Genomic DNA, 22,451 nt, shown 5'->3' on the forward strand with positions numbered 1-22,451 from the left:
ATTAAAAAAAAAAATTAAAAGAGATTGAGTGAAACTAAAGCCAAAGGCAGGTAGCCTCTAGTAATATGTGCTTCCAGTTAGGAAAGGAAGAAAATAAGATCTATATTTTTAAATTTGGTACTGGAGGAATATTTTGGTCATACAAGTTCTGAAGTAATTATAGGACTAACCAAAGTTAGCCCCAGTTGAACACGGTAGTGCATGCCTGTTTTCAGCATTCAGGAAACTAAAGCTTAGGGTGCCTCATGATTTTTAGGCTAATTTTGCTTTTAGGGAGAAACTATCTTTAAAACAAACAAAAAATGTTTTAATCATCAGTAAAGGAAGTTAAGCCTACTCCAAGTCTGAAAATGTTAAAAATGTTAATAATGAAAATGTTAATAATAATAAAGGAATAGTCTTTCTCCCCCATCCCTCCCCTTTTTCTTTTGTGTGTGTGTGTTTGTGTGTGTGTTTTTTTTTTTTTTTTTTTTTTGAGTCAGAGTTTTACTGTGTAGCTCTGGCTGTCGTGGAACTCCCTCTGTAGACCAGGCTGGCCTTAAACTCAGAGATCCGCCTGCCTCTGCCTCCCAAGTGCTAGGATCAAAGGTGTGCGCCACCATGCCCCTGTTTTTGTTTGTTTTAAAGATTTTGTTTGTTTGTTGTTTTGTTTTTGACATAGTAACTGCCTTTAAACAACTGAGCATCCAGTAAATGTCCACTGATAATCTGCTGTATGTTGGAAAGTAACTGAGATTATCAGGTTAGATCTTTGAATTAGATACTTTTTTGAAAGACAGGGTTGGCTAAGCCCGAAGTTCTTTAGTTCCTCCCTACCAAGAATATGAGTGTGTCAATATGAACACATGTATGGGAAGTATTCTTGTACTGTGTATATTTGTATGAGCAGATGTGTGTGTGTGTTCATGAGTTACCTGTGCATATTGAAGGCCAGCAGTTAACTTTGGGTGTCATTCAGATTTTTTAGATTTTTCTGATGGGCTTGGACATCACTGATTAGACAAGACTATTGGCCAGGGAACCTGAAATCTACTTTTTCCACTTGTTGCGTTTACGTGGGCAGGCCATCACACCTGGCTTATTTTTTGTAAATTTTAAAGATCAAAGTCAGATCCTTATGTTTACACAGTGAGCAGTTTACCAGCCCAAAGTATCGTTTTTAATCTCTAACTTTGGAAATACTACAATTTTTTTTTTTTTTTTTTTGGAAAGAAGAGAAAACATAGATACTGTCCTAAAGAGTTTTCTTTTCTTGCAGCAATATCTGATACTGGCTGATTTATAAAGTATAGGATTTTGATTTGGTTTTTGATTCAGAGCCTAGAAAGTTAAAAAAAAATATGTGGCAACATCTGCTCAGTTACTGGTGTAGACCTTATGCTGCTTCACTTCAAGGTAGGAAGAAACAGGACTGAGAGTCACACGCAGAAAAGGTTAAGTGGGGTGACAGCCTTGCTTCTTTTGAAGTAACTAAATCCAGTGCAGGGATAAAGGCATTGATTCTTCTTAGCCACCAAATCATTTTCAGAACGTCCTTCCACTTCTTCCTTAATGTTTCCTTGGAAATCACATTTCAGCATTGTTTTTTAGAGAATAAGCCATATTTAGATCATAAAAGACACTAATCTATGCTTTGGCCGTTAACAGGATCTCTATAGCTTTAAACGGGAACTGTAATTTCAGCACTTAATTGCCTTATGTGAATTGAAGTGAATGTCTACCAGATCTCTGTTCCTGGTCATCTCCTCAGACAATGGAAGCTGCATGGAACCTTTTTTACCTAGAACTGGACAAGTCTTTTTAGGCAATATGTCATCAGAGGCAAAAGTACTGCTTAGCATTTTCAGTAAGGAAGCCAGAAAAGTAAGAACCCTAAGACACACACATAGTGAAAATTTTGTAATTTTGGTTTCTTTAAAAAACACAGAAATCTTAATGGGAATATCTTTTCGTTTTAATCCCAGTTGTGGGGATATGAAGCTGCTTCACAGCAGCTGACTATGATTTGCCTCACACTCTACCAGAGGCATGATTTTGGCAGCTACAGAGTTTCTGCAGTTGTGGGACATTTGGAATTCCGGGAACTTTTCAGAGGGCCTATAAATGCTAGGGCTTTGTGAGGCAGTGTGGGTTGCTAGTGATGGTTGTATGATATTGGTTGCAGTTTTTTTAAGAAGTCATGCACAAAGAAGAAACAAGAAGAAGAAATTAGATGTCCTGACTGCAAAGATCAGACTTGCCCCAAGGAGCTCGATGTCCCTGATCAGCAGGAAGTTGTCTAAAGATAATGTCCCCCTTTCCTCTTTCCTTTTTTCACTCCTATCTAGTGTTAGGGTGTTGAAAGGGAAGAGAAAAGGGGTGAAGAAGGGCGGAAGAAAAGGGAACCCACAAAGTAGCACACACCAGCTACACATGTACTTTGATTAAATTGAATTAGTACTCAAGAGTTTGTAAAGAGTGTAGAGAAACTGTTGTCAATGAAATGAGTGGTTTATAATTTGCTTATTGCTTTGTATCCTTATATTCTCATATGGAAAGTTTTCGAAGGATTGTATTATTGTCCTCAAGAGTTTGTCAGAGAAGTGTTTTGTCTTTGTGTCTCTGTGTGCGTCTTTCCCATAATGACCTTTCATGTTGGAACTGTCAGTCTAGATTCAGGGTCTCTGTGCTTGCAAGGTGGGCAGTGTACTCACTGAACCATCTCCTTAGCCCTTTCTTTCTGCTATGTTACCTGGGTAGTTTTTATATTTTTCAAATATCAGCTTCATGTTTTATTGTATTGTGAAAGACTTCTCTGACCTCATCACACTTAGACCCTAGACAACTCAGACTAAGTTAGGTTTTCTGGAATTTATCTTTCGTGACTCCTTTTTTGTTGCTGTTGTTGTTTGAGACAGGGTTTCTCTGTGTAGATCGGCTGTCCTGGAACTTGCTTTGTAGACCAAGCTGGTCTCTCCATCCTTTAAGGTAGGGTCTCCATAGCATGCCTGGAACTTAGTATATAGACCAAGTTGTCCTCAAGCTCATCCCTCATTGTTCTTAAGTCAGATGTCAAAAAGGAATTATACTGTACTAATCTGATTGGCCTGCAGTAACAAAATACTGTCGGCTGGTTGGCTCATGCAACAAAATTAGATCATAGTTTTGGAGGCTAGAAGTACAAGATTTAAAAGTGCCATCAGAGTGGGCTTCTGGTAAGGACTGTCTTTCTGATACCATTTGCTTTCCCAGCCTTTTAAAAATAGATATGCTGAAAGGTGGAGGGGTGGATCTTTTTCCTTTCTTACATGATTAGGCTTTAAATGAAGGTGCTGGAAAGATAGTTCAGCATCAAAAGCGTTTACTGTAATTATATAGGATCTTGGTTTGGATCCCAAAACCTAGATGGCAGCTCTTAGATACCTGTCAATCTAGTTTGAAAGGATCCAGCATCATTTTTGGGTCTTTTTTCAGCTACAGGCATGCATATGATAGACATACATATATGCAGATACTTTCTAAAATTTATTTAATTTTATGAACATTAGTGTGAAAGTGTCAGATCCCTTGGAATTGGGGTTACAGGCAGTTGTGAACTGCCAGGTAGGTGCTGGGAATTGAACCTGGGTCCTTTGGAAGAGCTGTCAGACAGTGCTCTTAACCACTGAGCCATCTCCAGCCTCTACATACAGATGCTTTTATAAAAATAATAAATGTTTTTTTATCAAATGAAAATATTATGTGTATGGGAGTTTTTGCCTACATGCCTGTCTGTACAGCATTTGTGTTCCTGGTACTAGCAGAGGGTGCGAGATTACCTGGAACTGGAGTTATAGATGGTTGTGAATTGCCACGTGAGTGCTGAGAATTAAACTGGATCCTCCGATAAAGTAATAGTGTTTTTTTTTTAATTGAAAATAATTTTTTTTCAAATAATATATTTTGACCGTGGCTTCCCTTACCAACTCTTCCCAGATCTTACCCACCCACTGAAACCCATAATTTTTCTTTCTCTTATTAGAAAACAAACAGGCATCTTAAATTAATAAATATGAAATGAAATAAAAAAAAATCAGAACAGGAGAAAACAAAGAGGAAAAAGTGCCAAAGGAAATGCACAAACAGACCCCTCACACAAACAGACACAATTCCCACACACAGAAATCCCATAAAAACACAGTGTCAGAAGACATAATTAGTTAGGGTTTCTGTCGCTATGAAGATTATGACCGTGGCATCTCCTATAAAGGAAAAAAATTTAATTGAGTCTGGGTTACAGTTTCAGGGGTTTAGTCCATTTTCAGTATGGCGGGAAGTATGGTGACATGCAGGCAGACACAGTGCTGGAGAAGGAGCCAAGAGTTCTATGGTCTGGATCCTCAGGCATTAGAAAGAGAGCGTGAGTCTTGAGCATTTTAAACCTCAAAGCCCACTCCCAGTAACATGTTTTCCCACAAGGCCACACCTTCTCCAATAAGGCCACGCCTTCTTACAGTGCTATTTCTTGGTGGCCAAGCATGCCAATCCATGAGCCTATGGTAGTCATTCCTGTTAAAACCACCACTTCCTACTCCTTGGCCCCCATAGGCTTGTAGCCGTATCATAATGCAGAAATCCACCAGCCCAGCCTCAGAAGTCCCCATAGTCTAGAACAGTCTCAACACTTTAAAAGTCCAAAAGTCTTTTCTGAGACTTATGACAATCTCTTAACTGTAATCCCTCTGTAATCAAAACAAGAAAATAGATACATCCAACATACACAATGACGTAGAATATACATTACCATTTTAAAAAGAAGAAATGGTGAATAGTGAGGAAATACCATACCGAAGCAATACCAAATCACCAGCTGGCTAAATTCCAAACTCTGTATCTCCATGCATGATGTCAAAGCATTTTTCAAATCTCTAACTCCTTTCAGCTTTGGTGACAGTAGCACACTTCTCTCTATTGGGTTGTGTAGTGACAATTCTGGAATTTTCTTTGTTTAAAAAATAGAATCGTAAGAACATGTTTTTGTTTTAATCCCAAACACAGGGATGTGGGCTGCTTTGGACTGTTCAAAGCAGCTGACTGCAGTTTGCCTCATGCTGTAGCAGAGGTTTGGTTTTGCAAGCTGCAGATAGTTTCTGTGAATGTATGATGTTTGGAATTCTGGGAATTTTTCAGAGAGTATATTAATGCTAGAGCTCTGATATGTGGGGTTGGTGGTTGTTGGCCATTCAGGGTGGTTGATTGTGGTTGGTTGGTTGGTTAGTTAGTTAGTTAATCATGCTCAAAGAAGAAACAAGAAGAATTAGATTCAGATCTTCCCCTCCCCCTCTTCTTCCTTCTTCCCTGTTGTTTTTAAACTAAAATCTCAAACTTTTGATTTTACCAATGAAGACCCAGGAGCCAGATTCTGGGGTGAAAGCCCATTAGCTCAGAGAGGCAGAGAAAGCACTCAGCTGACCTTTCCTACTCAGCTGATGTCCCAGAAGGAAAAAGCTCTTTCTTTTTTTTCCATACTGTCTTAAATACCCTTCAACTCAAGTCTCTCCTTCCTGGGTTTACTTATGTTCACTCCCTGTCAACTGATTGCTTGCTTTGCCTCTTGACCTATTGTAGGCTTTATTTAGCTCTTGCTTAGAGAATGCTTTTGGGTTAAAGTTGTGTGCTAGGGCTGAGCCACCCCACAACTACTTGTTTACAATAAACAGAAAGCTCTTGAATTAAACATGAGCCATGCCAAAAGAAACAGGTTTTTCCAGTTCACAATTTTGGGGTTCATAATGTGATCAAATATCCTGCCACACTCCCCTCTGTACTTCTTTCTCTCCTGTCTAGTTATGGGGCGGGGGTGAAACCAGAGGTTGGGGGATGGATAAAGGGTGGGGAAAAAGAAGAACCCAGAAAGTAGCAAAGACCTGCTATGCGGTTGTGTGGTGGTTTAAATGAAACTGGCCCCCATCAGATTCCCCATCATAGGGAATGGCACTATTAGGAGGTATGGCGTTGTGGGAGGGAGTATTTTTTTTTTAAGGGTGGGCTTTAAGGTTTCAGAAGCCGGAGCTAGTCCAGTGGCTCACTCATCCTGCTGCCTGTGGGTCCAGATGTATAATTCTTAGCTCCTTCTCCAGCATCATGCCTGCCACCATGCTGCCAAGCTTCCCACCATGATGAATATTGGCTAAACCTCTGAAGATATAAGCCAGCCCCAATTAAATGTTTTCTCTTAAAAGAATAGCCATAGTCACGGTGTTTCTTCACAGCAATAAAACCCTAACTAAGAAAGGTTTGTTGGCACACCACATGAGCAGCTTTCCTTGGCAGGTATCCCACAACTATGGCTTCTCCAACATCGTGAGGTCTACAAGGCAATCCAGACTTTACTTTCACAGCTTCACATCATGACCTCTCTTTGCCTTCATGAAGAGACACCCCTGTCGCACCTCTGGCCCCAGCTTTTCTTAGTCATTGAGGGAAATTCTATAACCTCTTTCTTGAATCTTTGACTCTAAAGCCAGAACCATGTGGTAAAAATTTTCAAGTTCTGTTGCTTGCTGGGGCTGGAACATGGCCACCTTGTTGAAATACATTTTTACCACCTGTATGTTTTCAATGTTTTCCCTTCCTACCTAAACATGGCAAAAGACCTGTAAAGAAAGAAAGAAAAAGAGAAAGAAAGCAAGAAAAAAGAAGGAAGGGGGTAAAAAACCCAGACAAAGCATTGAGAGACAACAAAACAAAACAAACAAACAAAACAAAACAAAACAAAAAAACTTCTAAAAATACCATTTAATTTATTTTGTGTTGGCCATCTACTGCTGGGGATGGGCCCTGCCCTCAAGTGTGATTTGTGGCTCCATATATACCTAGTGAAGCTGTTGGAGAAAACATTTTTTTTCCTTTGTGAGAAGTTATCAGTTGGCCTTGGCTTCTGGGCTAGTGATGGGTACTTGTGTCCACTTTCCCTTAGTGCTGGGACCCCATCTTAGCCTGTGTTCTTAACACACTGAGGCATCTCTCTAGCTCCCATATAAATCTTTAAAAACAAAAAAGTTTTAAATTAAGCTAACAGACTCTAAAGTACAATGTTTTATGTCTGTAACATGAGAAATGTAATCTCACTTTTGTAAAGAGTCACAGGTTATTTCCCCTCTCCTATAGAAAAACCCAACTTTGTAAAAATCTTGAAACATAGTAACAAATATAAATAAAATATACACAAAAATAGTGTTTTAAAAGGCAAGTTAAATTATTTTAACCTATTAGAAACAGACAGTTTCCTATTAGAGACAGACAGATATAACAATTCAAAGAACTTAAATAAGTGTGATTTCTATGGATCAAAGAAAGATTAAAATGAGTGTACAAGTGTTTACAAAAGTGGGTGTTTCTCTGGAAAAGGGAAGTTATTGTATCTTTTCAGAATTTATTTGCATGGATATAGACAAAATACTTTGTATTGCCATCAGTTATGAGTAGCTTGTAAGTTATAAAAATAGCTTAAATGTAATAAAATACTAGAATCAAGTAGACAGAAGAATGTGTTTTTCAACAACACAGCCTTTCTTTGGAAATACCTAGTAATCTAATTTGATTCTTTACTTTCCTCCCCTCTTTTTTGATGCTCTTTCCTCCTTTTCTCTGCTCTTTTCTCGCTTTTTTTCTTTTAATCTAAACTCTTGATTCTACACATGTGCGCGCACACACTAGTAGGCTGATTCTTGGTAAATTTAGCTCTCTCATAGACTAGCAAGAATGTTAACTTACTATAGTGTTTTAAATTTTGTTTTAGCTCATAACAAATCTCAGATTGTTGGCTGAAGAGATGCCTTAGTGATTAAGAGCACTTGCTCCTCTAGCAGAAGACTCATGGTTCCAGTACCCGCAATCAGATGGCTCATCGCTACCTGTAACTACGCTTGCAGAGGCTCTGACACTCTTCTGGCTTCCATGTACATGTACATGGTACACAGATAGACAATCAGGCATATGCACATAAATTAAAAAATAAAAATTTTACTTCAAAAAAAAAATCTCAGCCAGGTGTGTCTTTAATCCCAGCACTCAGGTGGATCTCTGAGTTTGAGACTAGCCTGGTCTACAGAGTGAGTCCAGGACAGGACAGCTGAAGCTACAGAGAGACTCTGTCTCAAAAAACAAAAACAAAAACAAAATACACACAACAACAACAAACTTCATGAAAATTTGAAATCTTCTGTTCTTTGTAATTTGAAGCCAGGAGGCCACATCTAAGAAATCCTCCTTGAGACTGGTGAATTTATCTCCTTTCAAGGTCTCACATCTTTTTTTCTTTTTCTTTTTCTTTTTAGTTACAATTTGTTAACTCTGTGTCCCAGCTGTATCCGGCTCCTTCATTCCCTCCCCCTCTTATATTTGGCCCTATAAGCTAGGTTCCAGGCTGGTTTTTCTGGGAAGGTTTTATTTGAACTGGCCATACAAAATTATCTGTAGTTCCTTAAAAGTGTCTTGTTAAAGCTGACTGAATGAATATCATTCTCAAATGTGACATTAGAGACAAGCCCTGGTTGCGTAACTGTTTTTTACAGTTATATTCTAGTGTTAAAACAAAGAAGAGACTTTTATTACCTCTATTCAGATAACTATATTGCTTTGAAAAGTGAGGAGACTTAGTAAGCCTTTCTCAATCCTGGTTGGAGGTGAGCCAAAGAGAATGAGAAGTACTTTATCAGTGTTTCATTACACAAGAGTTGAGGCTAAAGGCTTAAGGGTTATAAATAGCCAAAGGAGGAAGATAATGGGCTTCTTTTATATATTAGAAAAATAAACATTAGGAGAATATTTCTAATAAGTAACTATAGTCTTTCCTTCTCAGCTTATTCAGTGCTGTATATTAATTTTCATTTTATTAGTTCAGACATTAGCAGTCTTCTTCTCTACCAAAGAGTTTTGGAAATTCTGACTCAGTCCACTGGAATGATCTGGAAGTTCTCCAGTTGTCCTAGTGATACCACAGGAAGCCTGTGCCCAAGCGTCTATTCTTTGACGTGTCAATAGTTTTAAATACCTGCTGACTCCTTTGCCATGTAGCTCTGAGATAAGCTTTCTTTGCTGAAAACACAGACTCTGGCTACTAATTGATTGTATAGCTTTGAAACAGACATCACTGTGAAAAAGGCTCTCTATAGATAACAAAGATGTGAAATAATTATGATTATTTTACTTTGAAAGATAATTTTCAAATGTAAACATTCTGATAAAAATCCATTAAGAAGATACAATTAACTGGTAAATCCAGTCTTTAAATACTATATAAAGGCAAAACAGCCTGGTGATGGTGGCATATGTATTTAATCCCAGCACTGAAGAGGCAGAGGCAGGCCTGATCTATAGTGAAAGTTCTAGGACAGCCGGGATCCACACAAAGAAGCTTAATGCCAACCCAAGATTTGAGCAATGGTTTACAGAATAGTTCTTTCTGAAGGTAGTGAGTGATGTAGCTGATATATAGAACACGATAAATTTATGAAACAGTTACAGCAGAGGACAGAAACCTAATATGTGACATGGTAGTCCTGTGATACAATATATGTACTACAAGGAGCTAGGAATTATCATATAGGAAGAGTTAGGTCATTGCTGGAGAGGTGTCTCAGTGGTTCAAAGCACTGGCTGTTCTTTTGGGCGACTTGGGTTTGATTCCTATCCTCCATTATTATTCAGTCATTCTCAGCCCTCTACTACTGCAACCCTTTAATACAGTTCCTCATACTGTGTTCCCCAACCATAAGATTATTTCTGTTACTACTGTTAATGAATGTAGATATCTGATTTGCAGGATATCTGACATGTGATCTCAAAGCAGTCAAGACCCACAGTTTGAGAAGTGTGTGGCCAGGGAGCCATGCGATAGTGGGAGCCAGCCTGGAGCAAGAGTGAAGTAGAAATGTGTCCAAATTACAGTAGGAGTAGGAGCATTCTCTCCCCACTCTGGGCTTCCATGCCCCAGTGCACATGCCATACCACACCTCTGCTACCCTTGAGGCCACATAGTCTGGTGGACAGATCATGGGTTAAACTTCTTATAAGGTCATTCCAACATGCATTTGGAGTTCTTTTTCATGCAAATAAGGAATGCCCAGCACCTTGGCCAAAGCCAGTGATGTACACTCATCCTGAAAGCTTCTACCCACTCCCCAAATATTTCAATAGCCAGTGTTTTCCCCAATTCAAAAGCCATTTCACTGAAGCTGTCTCCTTAGAAGTCAGTTTCTCAGGCACGCTCACTTCCGCCTGAGTTCTCCATCCCCTGGTGGTTCCTGCCTTGCTCCCCCTCCTTTGGACCCACTAGTTGTGATTGTAGATGATCACGCCATTACAGGTGGGGAAGCAAGGTGGAGAAGTGGGACCAGGAACATCAGAGAACCTCTGCCCTGCATGATGAATAACAACCATTTGAAAGGCCAGTTCTAAAATATCTGATACTTTTGTTTGGCTTCCATGAACACTGAATGCATGTAGTGCATAGACATACATGTGTGCAGAGCACCCATACACATGAAATAAAAAAAAAGTGATTCTGGGAGTCTAGAATAAATACGAGGCATCAACATTTTTATAACACCATGTTGACCCATTAGTTGATAACAAATTCTAAAGCAGTGTCATTAATAAATGAGCATTTTTGACAACTGAGCTCAACACTGAAAATACTGAACTTTTGTAAGATACAGCAAAGCACTTTTAGGACATTGGATGCCATTTTTTTAACTATATTACAGTATATATAATACAGCGGTAGACTCCATCATAGGCTGCTTGTACTGATTTAATGAAACAACTGTCCGTGTTGGGAAAAGGCTAGGTATGATAATTAATATAGATTGTAAAACTGACAGAATGTAGAATTGCCTCTGAAACAAGTTTCTGGGTATGCCTGTGAGGGAGTTTCTAGAATGGATTAATCTAGGAGCACCTACCCTAAATGTGAGTGGCACATTCTAGGGGCTGGGTTACCAGACTGAGTTTTAAAAAAGGAGGAAGGAGGTGGAGCATTAGCTAGCATTCTTCTTTCTCTAACTGTGGGCGCAACATGACAGTATTTTTCACTTTTGTGCCATGACTTCTCTACCATGCTGGACTGTACAGTGAAGCTGTGAGCCTTTTCTTCCTTCATTTGTTCTTATCTGGTATGAGAAAAAGTAACTAATACACCAGGGAAAAAGAAACTTACAGTAGCTTCTTCTAGGCTATGTAAAGATAACATATAGTTGAGAGCCAGGAAATAGCTACTGTTGTCTTTTTTAAAACCACAAGGAAAAGGAGTCTTTAATGATCTGAGTTTAGAGTTGGATTTTTTTTTTTTTAAATCAAGATTCCTTTCGAAAAAAATTAGTTCAGATAACATCTTGATTACAGGTTTTTGAGACACTAAATAGAAAACCTAGCTAGGCTGTCTTTGAATTTCTGATATAGAAACTATAAGCTGGTAAATATGTGCTGCGTTAAGTGGCCAAGTTTGTGGTCGTTCTTATGCAGTAGAAAGCAGGGCCTTGATTGTGACTCTCTTCATTATTTCTTCATCCACCCGTCTGTCCATGCGGTTGTTTGGGGCAGGGCCTCACGCTTCCTGGGGTGGCTTTGGAGTCTCTGAAGTAGAGAATAGCTCAAACTGCGGACACTCTCGCCCTCATTTCCCGAGCTCTTGGCTTGCAGGCGGGTGCTCACACACCTGGTCAGCCTCAGTGTTTCTCAAGTTGTCATTATTCTCAGGGTTCTTCCTCAGGTTTCCAGTTTCATAGCTTATTAGTTACATTCTGACAGCTTTCCCTCCATGCCTTTAAGGAGAGGACAAGAAAGAGTAGTCATGTTCCTAGGTCCTGAACTATAAGTTCTTTGGTGGAATTAGCATTCCATTTTGCTGGTGTAGATGGCCATGTAGGAGCTTAGTTTTTGTTTGTAATGTTTACCATATCTCTAACATGAATGGTATATTTCACAGGTTCTTTCCTCCTGACTCTGAGTGATAACACAACCCACAAGTATTTCTGTGAATGAACAGAAAAAGTTAGATGTGTCATTTGCCGTAGTACCGAGTATTAAGCCCTGTTACTAGTTCAGTAAACAGTGCTGACAAATGCACAGGGATATTGGCACATAGACTATTGCCAATAACCTGAAAGTACTCTCTCTGGAAATGTGTTAAATTCTGAAGGTAAGAGTATTCTTTTTGATGTTAAAGGATATAAGATAAGACTTAATCGCTAAAAATCACATATTTTCCATCTTCAGTATTATTGAAGAAACTCCATATTGTGTCAGTTTTCCTGCAGTTAGTATTGCAAAGCAGTCTAGAGAAAGATTACTTTGCTATTATTGTCCGACATTGTTACTGAAAAGTATAGCTCAGAAATTTCTATCACCGATTCTAGAGTGAGAATCTTTGCCAAAGCAATCTGGCTGATAAAATTTATATGCAGGGTAACTAAGTATAAAAATTGAGAGCCTGATTTTCAGTTTACTAATATGACTTACTCTCTTACTTTGTTTGGTTTTAGGTAGTTATTGTTTTTTGATTATTAACCTTAGTTTATGTATTAAAGGACTGAAAAATATTGGGCAGAAACATAAAGACCTGCCACAATTGTCAGTTGAACCTAGGAGGCTGTGGCTTTTGTGACTGATCCTGTTTCCTAAGTGGGACTCAGTACTTGTTGAGATGTCTGAGAGCATTCAGTTACCTTTAAGACTTGGAGAGAACAGAATTTGAAACAAGAAGCTGTGAAGGCCAGAAATTGAGCTAATATGTGGTGGGAAAGTAAGTACCTATAACTACTAGGCAAGAGTAGATTTGCTTGGGTGATTAAAACAGAACAGTGGGGGCTGGAGAGATGGCTCAGAGATTAAGAGCACTAGCTGTTCTACCAAAGGTCCTACGTTCAATTCCCAGCAACCACATGGTGGCCCACAACCACCCATGGTGGGATCTGATGCCCTCTTCTAGTGAGCAGTACATGTAAGCAAAACACTATATACATAATAAATAAATAAAAATCTTAAAAAAAAAAACAAAACAGAACAGTGGCTTTCAAATGTTTTAGATTTTTAATAAGAAATATATCTCATATTTTGCTTCACCGCACATTTGCACAGACATTTTTATGTGCTTCAGTAACAATTGCCACAAAGTAATTTCATAAAGCAGCGTTTACCCTTACTGTGTGAATATTCTGGCATACTGTATTTTCTTTTCCCCTTTTTAAAAAAGGTTGATCCTGCCCTCCTCACTCCTCACTTGATGCAGCTCCTTCTTTAAAATACAAAGATATATAATAGTAGCCAACATTTCCATAGTACTTTCCCCGTGCTGCACACGTTTCTTTTTCACATATTATTCATCTGTTTTGGTGACCTTAAGTATCTTCATTTTATAGATGGGAAACTTAAAGCATACTTAAGTAGCTTACATTAAAGTCTAGAATGTCTTTCATCTAAATGGTTTCTATGATAATTATTGGATCAAATTCCATTAGTTTCCAGACTTGCAGTTGTTTGTATTATGTCGAGAGGTTATCTTGGGGTGGTCTTAATTTTCTGTGTAGGGAAAGATGACCTTGAATTTGATCTTTTGCCTCTACCTCCCAGGTCCAAATGTTTCCATGCCTGACTCTTCTGAACTTACTTTCTTAGCTTTTTCTTTTTATCAGAGGTTATTGAAGTGATAAGAGGATAATGGAAATTGAATAAAATTTATGTCAAAATTTTAAGGAATGTAGATTATTTAAATTGGTCATTTTTAGAATTTGAATAATAACTACATTTAGAGTCTCAAAATTAATGTTCTGTTATATTCTACTAGGCCTGGGTTTGAGAATGAATAATGTCGCAGAAATACCTATTTATTCTTAGCTCATTAATTTACCAATTTGGGATCTGTAAGAGGCTTTCATCCAATCCCCTGCCGGCTGCAACAGCTGTTTGTATCCTGGCCCATGGCTCCTGGGTTAATAGTATTTCTGACACAGTGTGAGTTTTCAAGTTGGTATGTATAATTTCTGCCAGAGCCTTTGCTGCTGCCAGGTCTGAGGGTGGGAGGGTACAGCTGATTTGTGGGGGAGGGTGCTTGTGACTGTGAGGGAACAAGGTGCACTCTGGGTCTCTGATTTGCTGCAGGCTGAGTGTGAATGCTGTCAGGCAGATCAGAGGACAGCTGATTCATTTAGGATCTGAACTTTTCTCTCTCTTGGGCTCTTAGTTTTTGTGAGGGAATCTGACTGTCATGCTGGTTACTTTTTCTTTTCTTTTTTCTTTGAGAAAAATATTTTAATGTTCCCCCCTGAGTTTTGGGAACCGTGCTAAGTTTTCACTGGCTGAAATGCCCCTTATATGAGAGAATTATCTGCTGAGATTCCAGTGTGAGAGGGCAGATCTTGAGTAGTCAGGAGAATGATGAAACGGAGGAGAGAGAGACTGGGAGCACCGTGCCTGCGGATTCAGTAAGGAGGCTGGGGTCTCTGACTTGAAACTGGCAGGTGCCAGAAAAGAACTAATGCCAAGTAGCTCCTTCATTTGCTTGGATGAAGACTCTGCCTTGGAAATGTCTGTTAGGAAGGGGGCAAAGCTGACTTTGTGAATTCAAGGTCAAAAGAGTGCTCTCTCATAGGGACTTTGGTGTTTCCAGTTCTGGAAACTGAGTTAGGTATAATTTTAGGGGTTTCTAGGTGCTTGGGAAAGCTGGGTTAACAATAAACAGTTTTCCTTTGCCTTGAAAACAAGTTTTTGAAGTTATTGTCAAAAGTACAAATATAAAAGCCTCGAGAATATAAGGAAAAAGGAAAATAAAAAGAATTCCTCCTTTGAGTTAGGCTGTGGAAGGTTACATTTTGGCCCTTGGCCTGTCAGCTCCTAACCCCAGGCCTCCCTTCCAGATCCAATTGGGCTCCTTTGCCTTAAATTCTGCTTCTCTTTTGGCTAAAATAGAAACTATTATGTGAAAATTTCAAAGCCAAGAAATGAGGAGGCTTTTATTTTCAGGGTGGTTTTTCCAAGACTTACTCAGGTTTATTTAGTAAAGAAGTGTTGAGAAAATTGTTGAGTAAATGATGAAAAAGGAAAGAATCCTAGTGTCCATGTCTCCTTGATGTGTTTTGAGCTGTGCCTTAAATTTCAGAGCAGAGGGATCACATTTTTTTCTTTGCTGTTCGTTCTCACTGTGGCTTTCTGTAGGTTGAGGTTTTCTCATACTCGTTGACTGAATTACTAATTCTGTTAGTCCCTATAAAATGCTACTCATTTGAAGTATAGTTAGCATATTGGTAAACTTAAAAAAAGAAAGGAAAAAAAAAAACAACCAGAGGTTAAAGTAAAAAGAAGCAAAAGGAACCGTAATCAACTGAAGTAGTATTTAAAATAAATATGACTTAGGCTGAGCATGAATTTTTAAGTGGAATTTGTAAACTTGAAATATAAATGGTCAACAATTAGATCTTTGAATATTGGTCCACTATATTGGGAATCTTGTATCTGTTTTAGAGATGAATTAAAAAAAAATAGCCCAGATGGAAGAGCTAATAAGTACCCTATTAATTTTTTTTTTTAACTTCAAGACAAGATTTTTTCTGTGTAGCCCTGGCTATCCTGAAACTCTCTCTGTAGACAAGGCTGTCCTCACACTCAGAGTTCCACCCTTGGCTGCCTCCATGTATTGGGATTGAAGGCCTGTGTGCCATCACTGCCATGCCACCTTTCTTCTTTTCATTCCTGTCTCTTTTAGGCTACCCATTGTACGATTAATTTGCAGAGTGGTAATTAGGAGCAATATGAAAATGAGATTAGGGTTTTACAGATTTTTATAATCCTGTTAACGTCATTAGAATGAATAAACCTCACAATACATGATAAGATTTAAGGCTGCCAAGTCTAGTGGTTGGTGCTCATAATCCTAGCTTTGTGGGAGGCTGAAGTAAGGACACCTCAATTTAGAGGCCAGCTTGTGCAATTTAGTGAGATGCTGTCTCAAGAAGAAAGGTTTGAAATTAAGCAATTTTTTTTTACAGGATAACAAAAACAATAGTTTATTATATGTTCTAATAAATTCTAACTTATATATGTATGTTGCATTTGTAAAATTTTAGGTATAACTATAATTTACTTTTCTCTTTTTGAGATAAAGCCTTGCTATGGAGGCCAGGCTGGCTTTAAACTCATCATTTTTCATATCAGCCTCCTAAGTGCTGAGATTATAGACATGTATCATTTTGAGTCATTATTTGCATTCCACTTTATTATTTTACTGTATCTCTAAACTGTTGATCCACCCAAGAAATAAATTGAATTCAGCTGGAGGGATAATGAGAAGGAAGGTAAAGATTTAATGTGTCTGTGTGTGTATCTCTGGGTGTGCACATGTATAATAGGTGTAATAGAATATATTTAGATAGATGTCATTGTATCTAAACTATAATAATAGTACAGGACTGTGACATTTTGAAATATGTTCTTATGATACTTTTTAAACTTTGGAATCTAAATACTATTCTTAGATAATAGTATATGTGTTTAAAGCCATGATAATTCTATAGCAAATTAAGTATTTTGAATCTGTCAGTTTATTTTCATCATCTTTTCCATTTATGCCACTGACAGCAAATTAGAAATCAGTATCACCTGTTTCAACCTTATTATCATAATAGTCTTCCAAAGCACCTAAGATACCAAGACAGCTACATTAGTTTTAGGGGAAAAGGGAGCTGAGGAACTAAAGTTTTAAGTAGAAATAGTGTGTTATGCTGCATTAAAAGCTGTTAAAAGCCAAGTGTGGGGGTGCTTGCCTTTAATCCCAAAACCTTGCACCTGGAAGGCAGAGGCAAGAGGAGCTCTGACTTTGATGACAGCCAGGGCTACAAAGAGAGAAATCCCGTCTCAAAGAAAAAAAGAAGAAGCTGTTATTTGATGCATTAATGCGAGTGTTTACCAAATATCCAGATATACTGGAGTCACTATAGATGCTACAATTTTTAAACTTAAGGAAGTTTTGAAAGTGGTGTGTGTGTGTGTGTGTGTGTGTACATATATCTATTCTCCGTGGGGTAGATTTTATTCTCTGTACTATTTGCCAACATTAGTACTGGTGTAGAATATTTGAGGATGGTTTTTGACCACTTTTCTTAAGCCTCTTAAACTAATTCACTTTGAGTATGCTTCTTTTTGGTGGAGAAGTTAACACTGACCGTGTTTTTTTGTTTGTTTTGTTTTCACTATGATACCTTGTCAGAATCTCTACTCTTTGCCGAGGAGCCGACATAAATCAGCACATGTTCTCACCCTCATCGGCTCCAGCCCTCTCCCTGGCTAAAGTCCCATTTAGTGCTGATTGTGTGCTGTCTACTTCTCCTCTTGTCTTTTTCTTGAACCCTCAAGCCCACAGCAGCCCCTGCAGTCCCTGTTCCAGCCGCACACTGCAGTGGAGGTAAGAAAGCCTGGAATGAACTGATTTGGCTATTGGCAATGGCTTCTAGTATCATAGCTAAGTCTCTCCGTTCTTAGTAATGAGAAGAACTTGATAAGTAGCTGTAAAAGTGTTTCACAGGTTTCTGTTACACTCAAACTTTCTGAAGAAAGTAGGGTAGCATATTGGTACTTAGATAGTTTTGTGGACATCTTAACTCTATGACTGTGACTACCACATCCATATTTTATGTAGCAGAAATATCTGAGGATAGGGCCTAGAGAGATGGCTCAGCAGTTAAGATCACTTGCTCTTGTGGAAGACCTTGGTTTGATTCCCAGCACCCAGACAGTAGCTCACAACTGTCTGTAACCCCAGTTACAGGGGATCAGGCAGGCATGCAGGCAAAAGATTTATATAAATAAAGTAAAATAAATAAATCACACACACACACACACACACACACACACACACACACCCTTAAGTCTAAAAGCAGGCCAAATGATTTGTTTCAACTGATGAAAACAGCTTTCCTTATGTTTTCTTACTGCTTACTTTTCATATACCCAGCACTGTTTGAATATATGCTATCTTTAGACGGAGCATTTGGTGCAGAAGACCAGTCAGTGACCACAAAATGATGAAGTCACTATCCTCAGAGAACTTCAGATATAGCAGAAGGAGACAGTTAATGAGTAAATATATAACATAAAAGCAGGATAGAGAGAGTAGAAATATAAGGATCAGTGTTGGCTCTTCTCAGTGATAGGTGACATTAAAAAAAGCACTGAAAGAAGTATAGTCAGGCAGTAGTGGTGCACACCTTTAATTCCAACACTTGGGAAGCAGAGGCAGGAGCATCTCTGTGAGTTCAAGGTCAGCCTGGTCTACAAAGCAAGTTTCAGGACAGCCAGGGCTATACAGAGAAACCCTGCCTAAAAAACAAAACAAAACAAAAAACATAGGAAAAAAAATATATATATATATCCTCATGTTGACGTGACCCTCAATTATAAACTTATTACGTTGCTATTTTATAACTGTAATTTTACAACTGTTATAAATCATATTAAATATCTGATAGGCAACTCCTGTGAAACGGGTGGTTGACCCCTAAAGGGGCTGCAACCCGCAGGTTGAGAACCATTGGTATAGGGGCTGTGTGATTTGTGCAGTAGAGTTCAGCCGAGCTTGTGAAGATGGGGAATGCTGTGAAATGAGACCTGCCAGATGAAGTGGAGTTTTTAAGGCCCTTCTGTATATTTGTTTATGCAAAGTGAGATGAGTGAACATTGAACTGTTTAAAGCTCAAGAATTTATGGATATAAAAGTTAATATAATTATAATATAATTATGGATATATAATTAGTGAATTACCCAGTTGCACAACTGTTACAGAGGGCCTAGCTCTGTCCCGTGCATGTTCTCTTATTGGCAGCTCAATCTCTGTGATTCCCTGTGGGTCCAGGTTAGTTGATTTTGTAGATTTTTCTTGTGGTGTCCTTGATCCCTCTGGTTCCTTCAGTTCTTCCTCCCCCTCTTCTACAGGATTACCCAAGCTCAATGTTTGGCTCCCAGTCTCTATAGTCTTGGCTAAATAATACACTGAAGTTTTCAAGTATGAAGCTATGAATTGAAGTTAGCATAACATTTCTCTCCATTTTGTTCAGAAGTTTACAAAGTTGTGTCCTATGTTGAGTTTTAAATGCACTGTTCATAATGCACTGTTCATCATAAATTTAAAGTTATTACATTCATGTGATTCTAAATGTGTGTACACATTTCTGTGTCAGTAAAAGCTTGTGGGGAATTGTGCCTGTAACTAACAAATTGTGTATTCATCTATAATAAATTACTTTACATTAAAAAAAAAAGTTCCTCTGAGGCAGGCATGATGCCCCCAGCCCAGAATCTCAGCACTTGAGAATTGGAAGCAAGGAGGGTCAGGAGTTCAAGGCCAACCCGGATACATAGTTATTGTATGTGCATACAGGGCACCCTAGAGTACGGGAGACTCTATCTCAAAAGTAATTAAAAGAGGACTGCAACAATGGCTCAGTGTATAAATCTAGCTTAGGTGTGATTGTACTTACATGTTTGTGAGAATCCATAAACAGAAGTATGCAAGTATTCATGCATGAATGAATGCCAGAGGTGGATGTTGGGTGTCTTCTTCAGCCATTCTCTATGTTTTGAGATGTAAACTTAGCTGCAAATAAGAGAACAAAATACAGATTCAGTTAAGCTGATTGGCTAGTGAATGGATTCTTTCTGCCTCCACCTTTCTAGCCCTGGGATTATAAGTGCATGCAACTACACCTGGCCTTTGCATGGGTTTTTGTGAATCTGAACTCAGGTCCTATGCTTGTGGTAAGCACCGTTTGAGCCATTTCCTTAGCCCCAGACTGTTTTTTTTAAAGATGGAATCGAGAGGGTTCTCCACTTATTAATGGAGTCAATGTATGGTTTGAGAAAAGGGTAAGTTAGGAATGGCTAAAGATTTTTGGACTCAATAGCCAGAAAACTGGAGTTAAGTAACAGACTGGAAAATTGCAGGATGGCTAATTACATAGTCAATGACAGAGAAGCAAAATGTGGGTTACAGGTAATATAATTAGAAACTGAGAGCATATTAGTGATTTATGAAGCCATCTGTGAGTTTCTGTTGATAGAACATGAAGACATGGCACAGGACTGAGTGGGCAATCTGACATTTAGGGGGTAGGGAGATATGAAGAACTAGCAGAATAAAGACTGGGGAGTAACTGCTCAGAAAGAACCAAGAAGCTATCTTGGAAGCTGGTTGGGGGTGGAAGCCAATTGGGTATAAAAAGAAGATTGATTACAATGTATATGCCAAGCTTTCTATTAGAAAAAAAGCAACTAGAAGTCAAAAGGTTAAGTTAGTTTTACTTACAGGATATTCAGATTTAAATGACATAATTTTATTTTGGAGGTCAAAATCTGCAGGTCACTCAGGATTAGGGTTAGATACTGAACAATGCTAGCGGCTTGACTATACCTTCAGGATACTCTTCATTTGTGAGGTTGGCACAGGTAAAGAGTGGGGTAGCACACACAGCCTAATGTGGGTCTAGTGTTGACACATGGCTTAGATTAGTAACACCCCTCAATTGTGTAGTTTTCGAACGTACAACCTTAGGCAGTATCTTTCATTGATAGACATAAAAATGTTAAATTTGCTATTGTTTTCTGATAAACTTGTTTGCATGTTTGTTTAATATATTAGTGTGTTATTTCTTCCCTTTTTTTCTATTTGTTGCAAAATACTAATTCAATGTGTGACGAGATGGTTTTGATTGTTCACAGATTTTTTTTTTTTTCTTTAAGCAGTCATAAGATTCTAAGATGTACTTATTAAACCATTGGATCCTTTTCAGGATTACTTTTAATCTTTGTTTGGTGTGACTTGAACAAAAATTAGAATTCATTTACCTTTTTTAAGGTAATACTTTCTGAGTAGTTGGCCGGATTTCTGTGCATTGTAAGGTTTTGAGATCAGACTGCTGGGAAAGTAATGTGTTCATCCATGTGTTAGGTGGAGGAGTATGTCACCTGCTTGATTTCTCTGGCAGCTTTCTTATTCTCATTCAGTAATTAGTCCTCAGCTAACACCTGGGGAGCTTCCCCTCTGCTTTGCAGATTTCTATAGTTCTTTCTGTAGTCCTCTCCTTCGGGTACTCTGTCTTGAAACTTCTAGCAGACTCAGCCTCTCCTTGATTCAGAGAGCTTTGGGCTCTTGTGTATCCTTTTCATCTGTTATTTCCTAGAAATATTATGTAGGTAGTGAGTGAGCTGGTGCAGTCTTAGTGCTCATTTTGTGAGTTTCCCTTCTGTTGAGTGTCTGTTGTTTTACACACTTGCCCTGATTTTATTTTAAATGAGCGCCAGCCATGTTGCCCCAGCCTGGCAACTCATGGGATCAAGTGATTCTTTGGCCTCAGCCTCCTATGTAGTGGGAAGAAAGTAAAGCTATGTATCACTGCACCTGGCTGACTGTTGTTTGCTTGCTGCTTGCTTGCTTGGTTGGTTGATTGGTTTTTAAAGACACAAAAGTAAAATCTGGTTAGTTTAGTTTCCTCATCATCTTGGAGAAAAAAAAATCTTAATATTTGAGCTTATGTTCTGTTATCAGAGATTGATGTTTGACTGATTCACACATTTGTTAAACCTAGTGGGAATGTAACAGATTTTTTATTGTGTTTTATCATGCTTTATCAAGAAAAGTAGTAAAGCTGGACATAGTGGTACATTCCTGTAACTGTAATTTCCAATACTTGGGAAGTGAAGCCAGGAGGATTTGGAATTCAAGGCTAGCCTGAGCTATATGATACTTGAGTCTTTGTCACAAAATTAAATTAATTAATTTTAATAATCAAAAGTTAATTACTTTAAAAAAGCAAGAAAAGTTTCAGAAATGAAATAAAGTGATTTATGTGTATTGGTCTATTTAATTTTTACCAGGATAGATAACACTAGTTGATATTACCAAAGTGGTGGTTATATCTCTGTATAGTCACTAGCCCAACTGTAAATCTAAATAGATGTTTGGTAATAACAACTTTGTAGAACACAGAACTTTGAGTCCGTTTTTAATTCCTACAGCTGTTTGGCTTACAGGAAAAAAAAATCTTTGAGAGTGATATTGGTAGTTAGAGTTCTCACTTTAGCAGCTCCTGTTGCATGGTATTTCTTTCCATACACTATCTAACAAAATCTTCAGTTCTCATTTGCATCGATAGGTAGTTTGTTTCTGAAGCTTGTAGCCATTGGTGCCATTTAAGTCCACTGGCCTTTCCTATGCCACAGGTGAAAGAGACTTCCTGTAGACTTATATGACAAAGGGATAGGTGCTCTTGTGAGCCTCCTCCAAAATGAAGCAATCTTTGAAGCCTCAGTTTTAATAGTATCAAGATTATTTTCTAAAGTTACTTTTCAAAGACAGTATAACCCTGGTACCCAAACTGAATAAGAATACAAAGAATAAAGAGAAAAGTACAGACAAATTTCTTTGATGAACATAGATACAAGAAAATTG

General features: G+C 38.3%; 1 protein-coding gene across 11 annotated transcripts in view; it reads left to right on the forward strand.

Annotated features, from left to right (window-relative positions):
• Window positions 1-22,451, forward strand: part of Mast2 (microtubule associated serine/threonine kinase 2) — a 157,752-nt gene that overhangs the window by 70,830 nt on the left and 64,471 nt on the right. For 7 of the 11 annotated variants that reach the window (XM_060379797.1, XM_060379799.1, XM_060379788.1 and 4 more), the window contains one exon: window positions 17,219-17,413. The exons of the other annotated variants lie outside the window; for them this stretch is intronic. In XM_060379797.1, coding sequence (XP_060235780.1) covers window positions 17,219-17,413 — 195 coding nt within the window. The remainder of the gene's footprint in view (window positions 1-17,218; window positions 17,414-22,451) is intronic. 11 annotated transcript variants of the gene reach the window in all.

Source organism: Meriones unguiculatus, chromosome 3 (genome assembly GCF_030254825.1).
Source record: "Meriones unguiculatus strain TT.TT164.6M chromosome 3, Bangor_MerUng_6.1, whole genome shotgun sequence".
Classification (NCBI taxonomy): Eukaryota; Metazoa; Chordata; class Mammalia; order Rodentia; family Muridae; genus Meriones; species Meriones unguiculatus.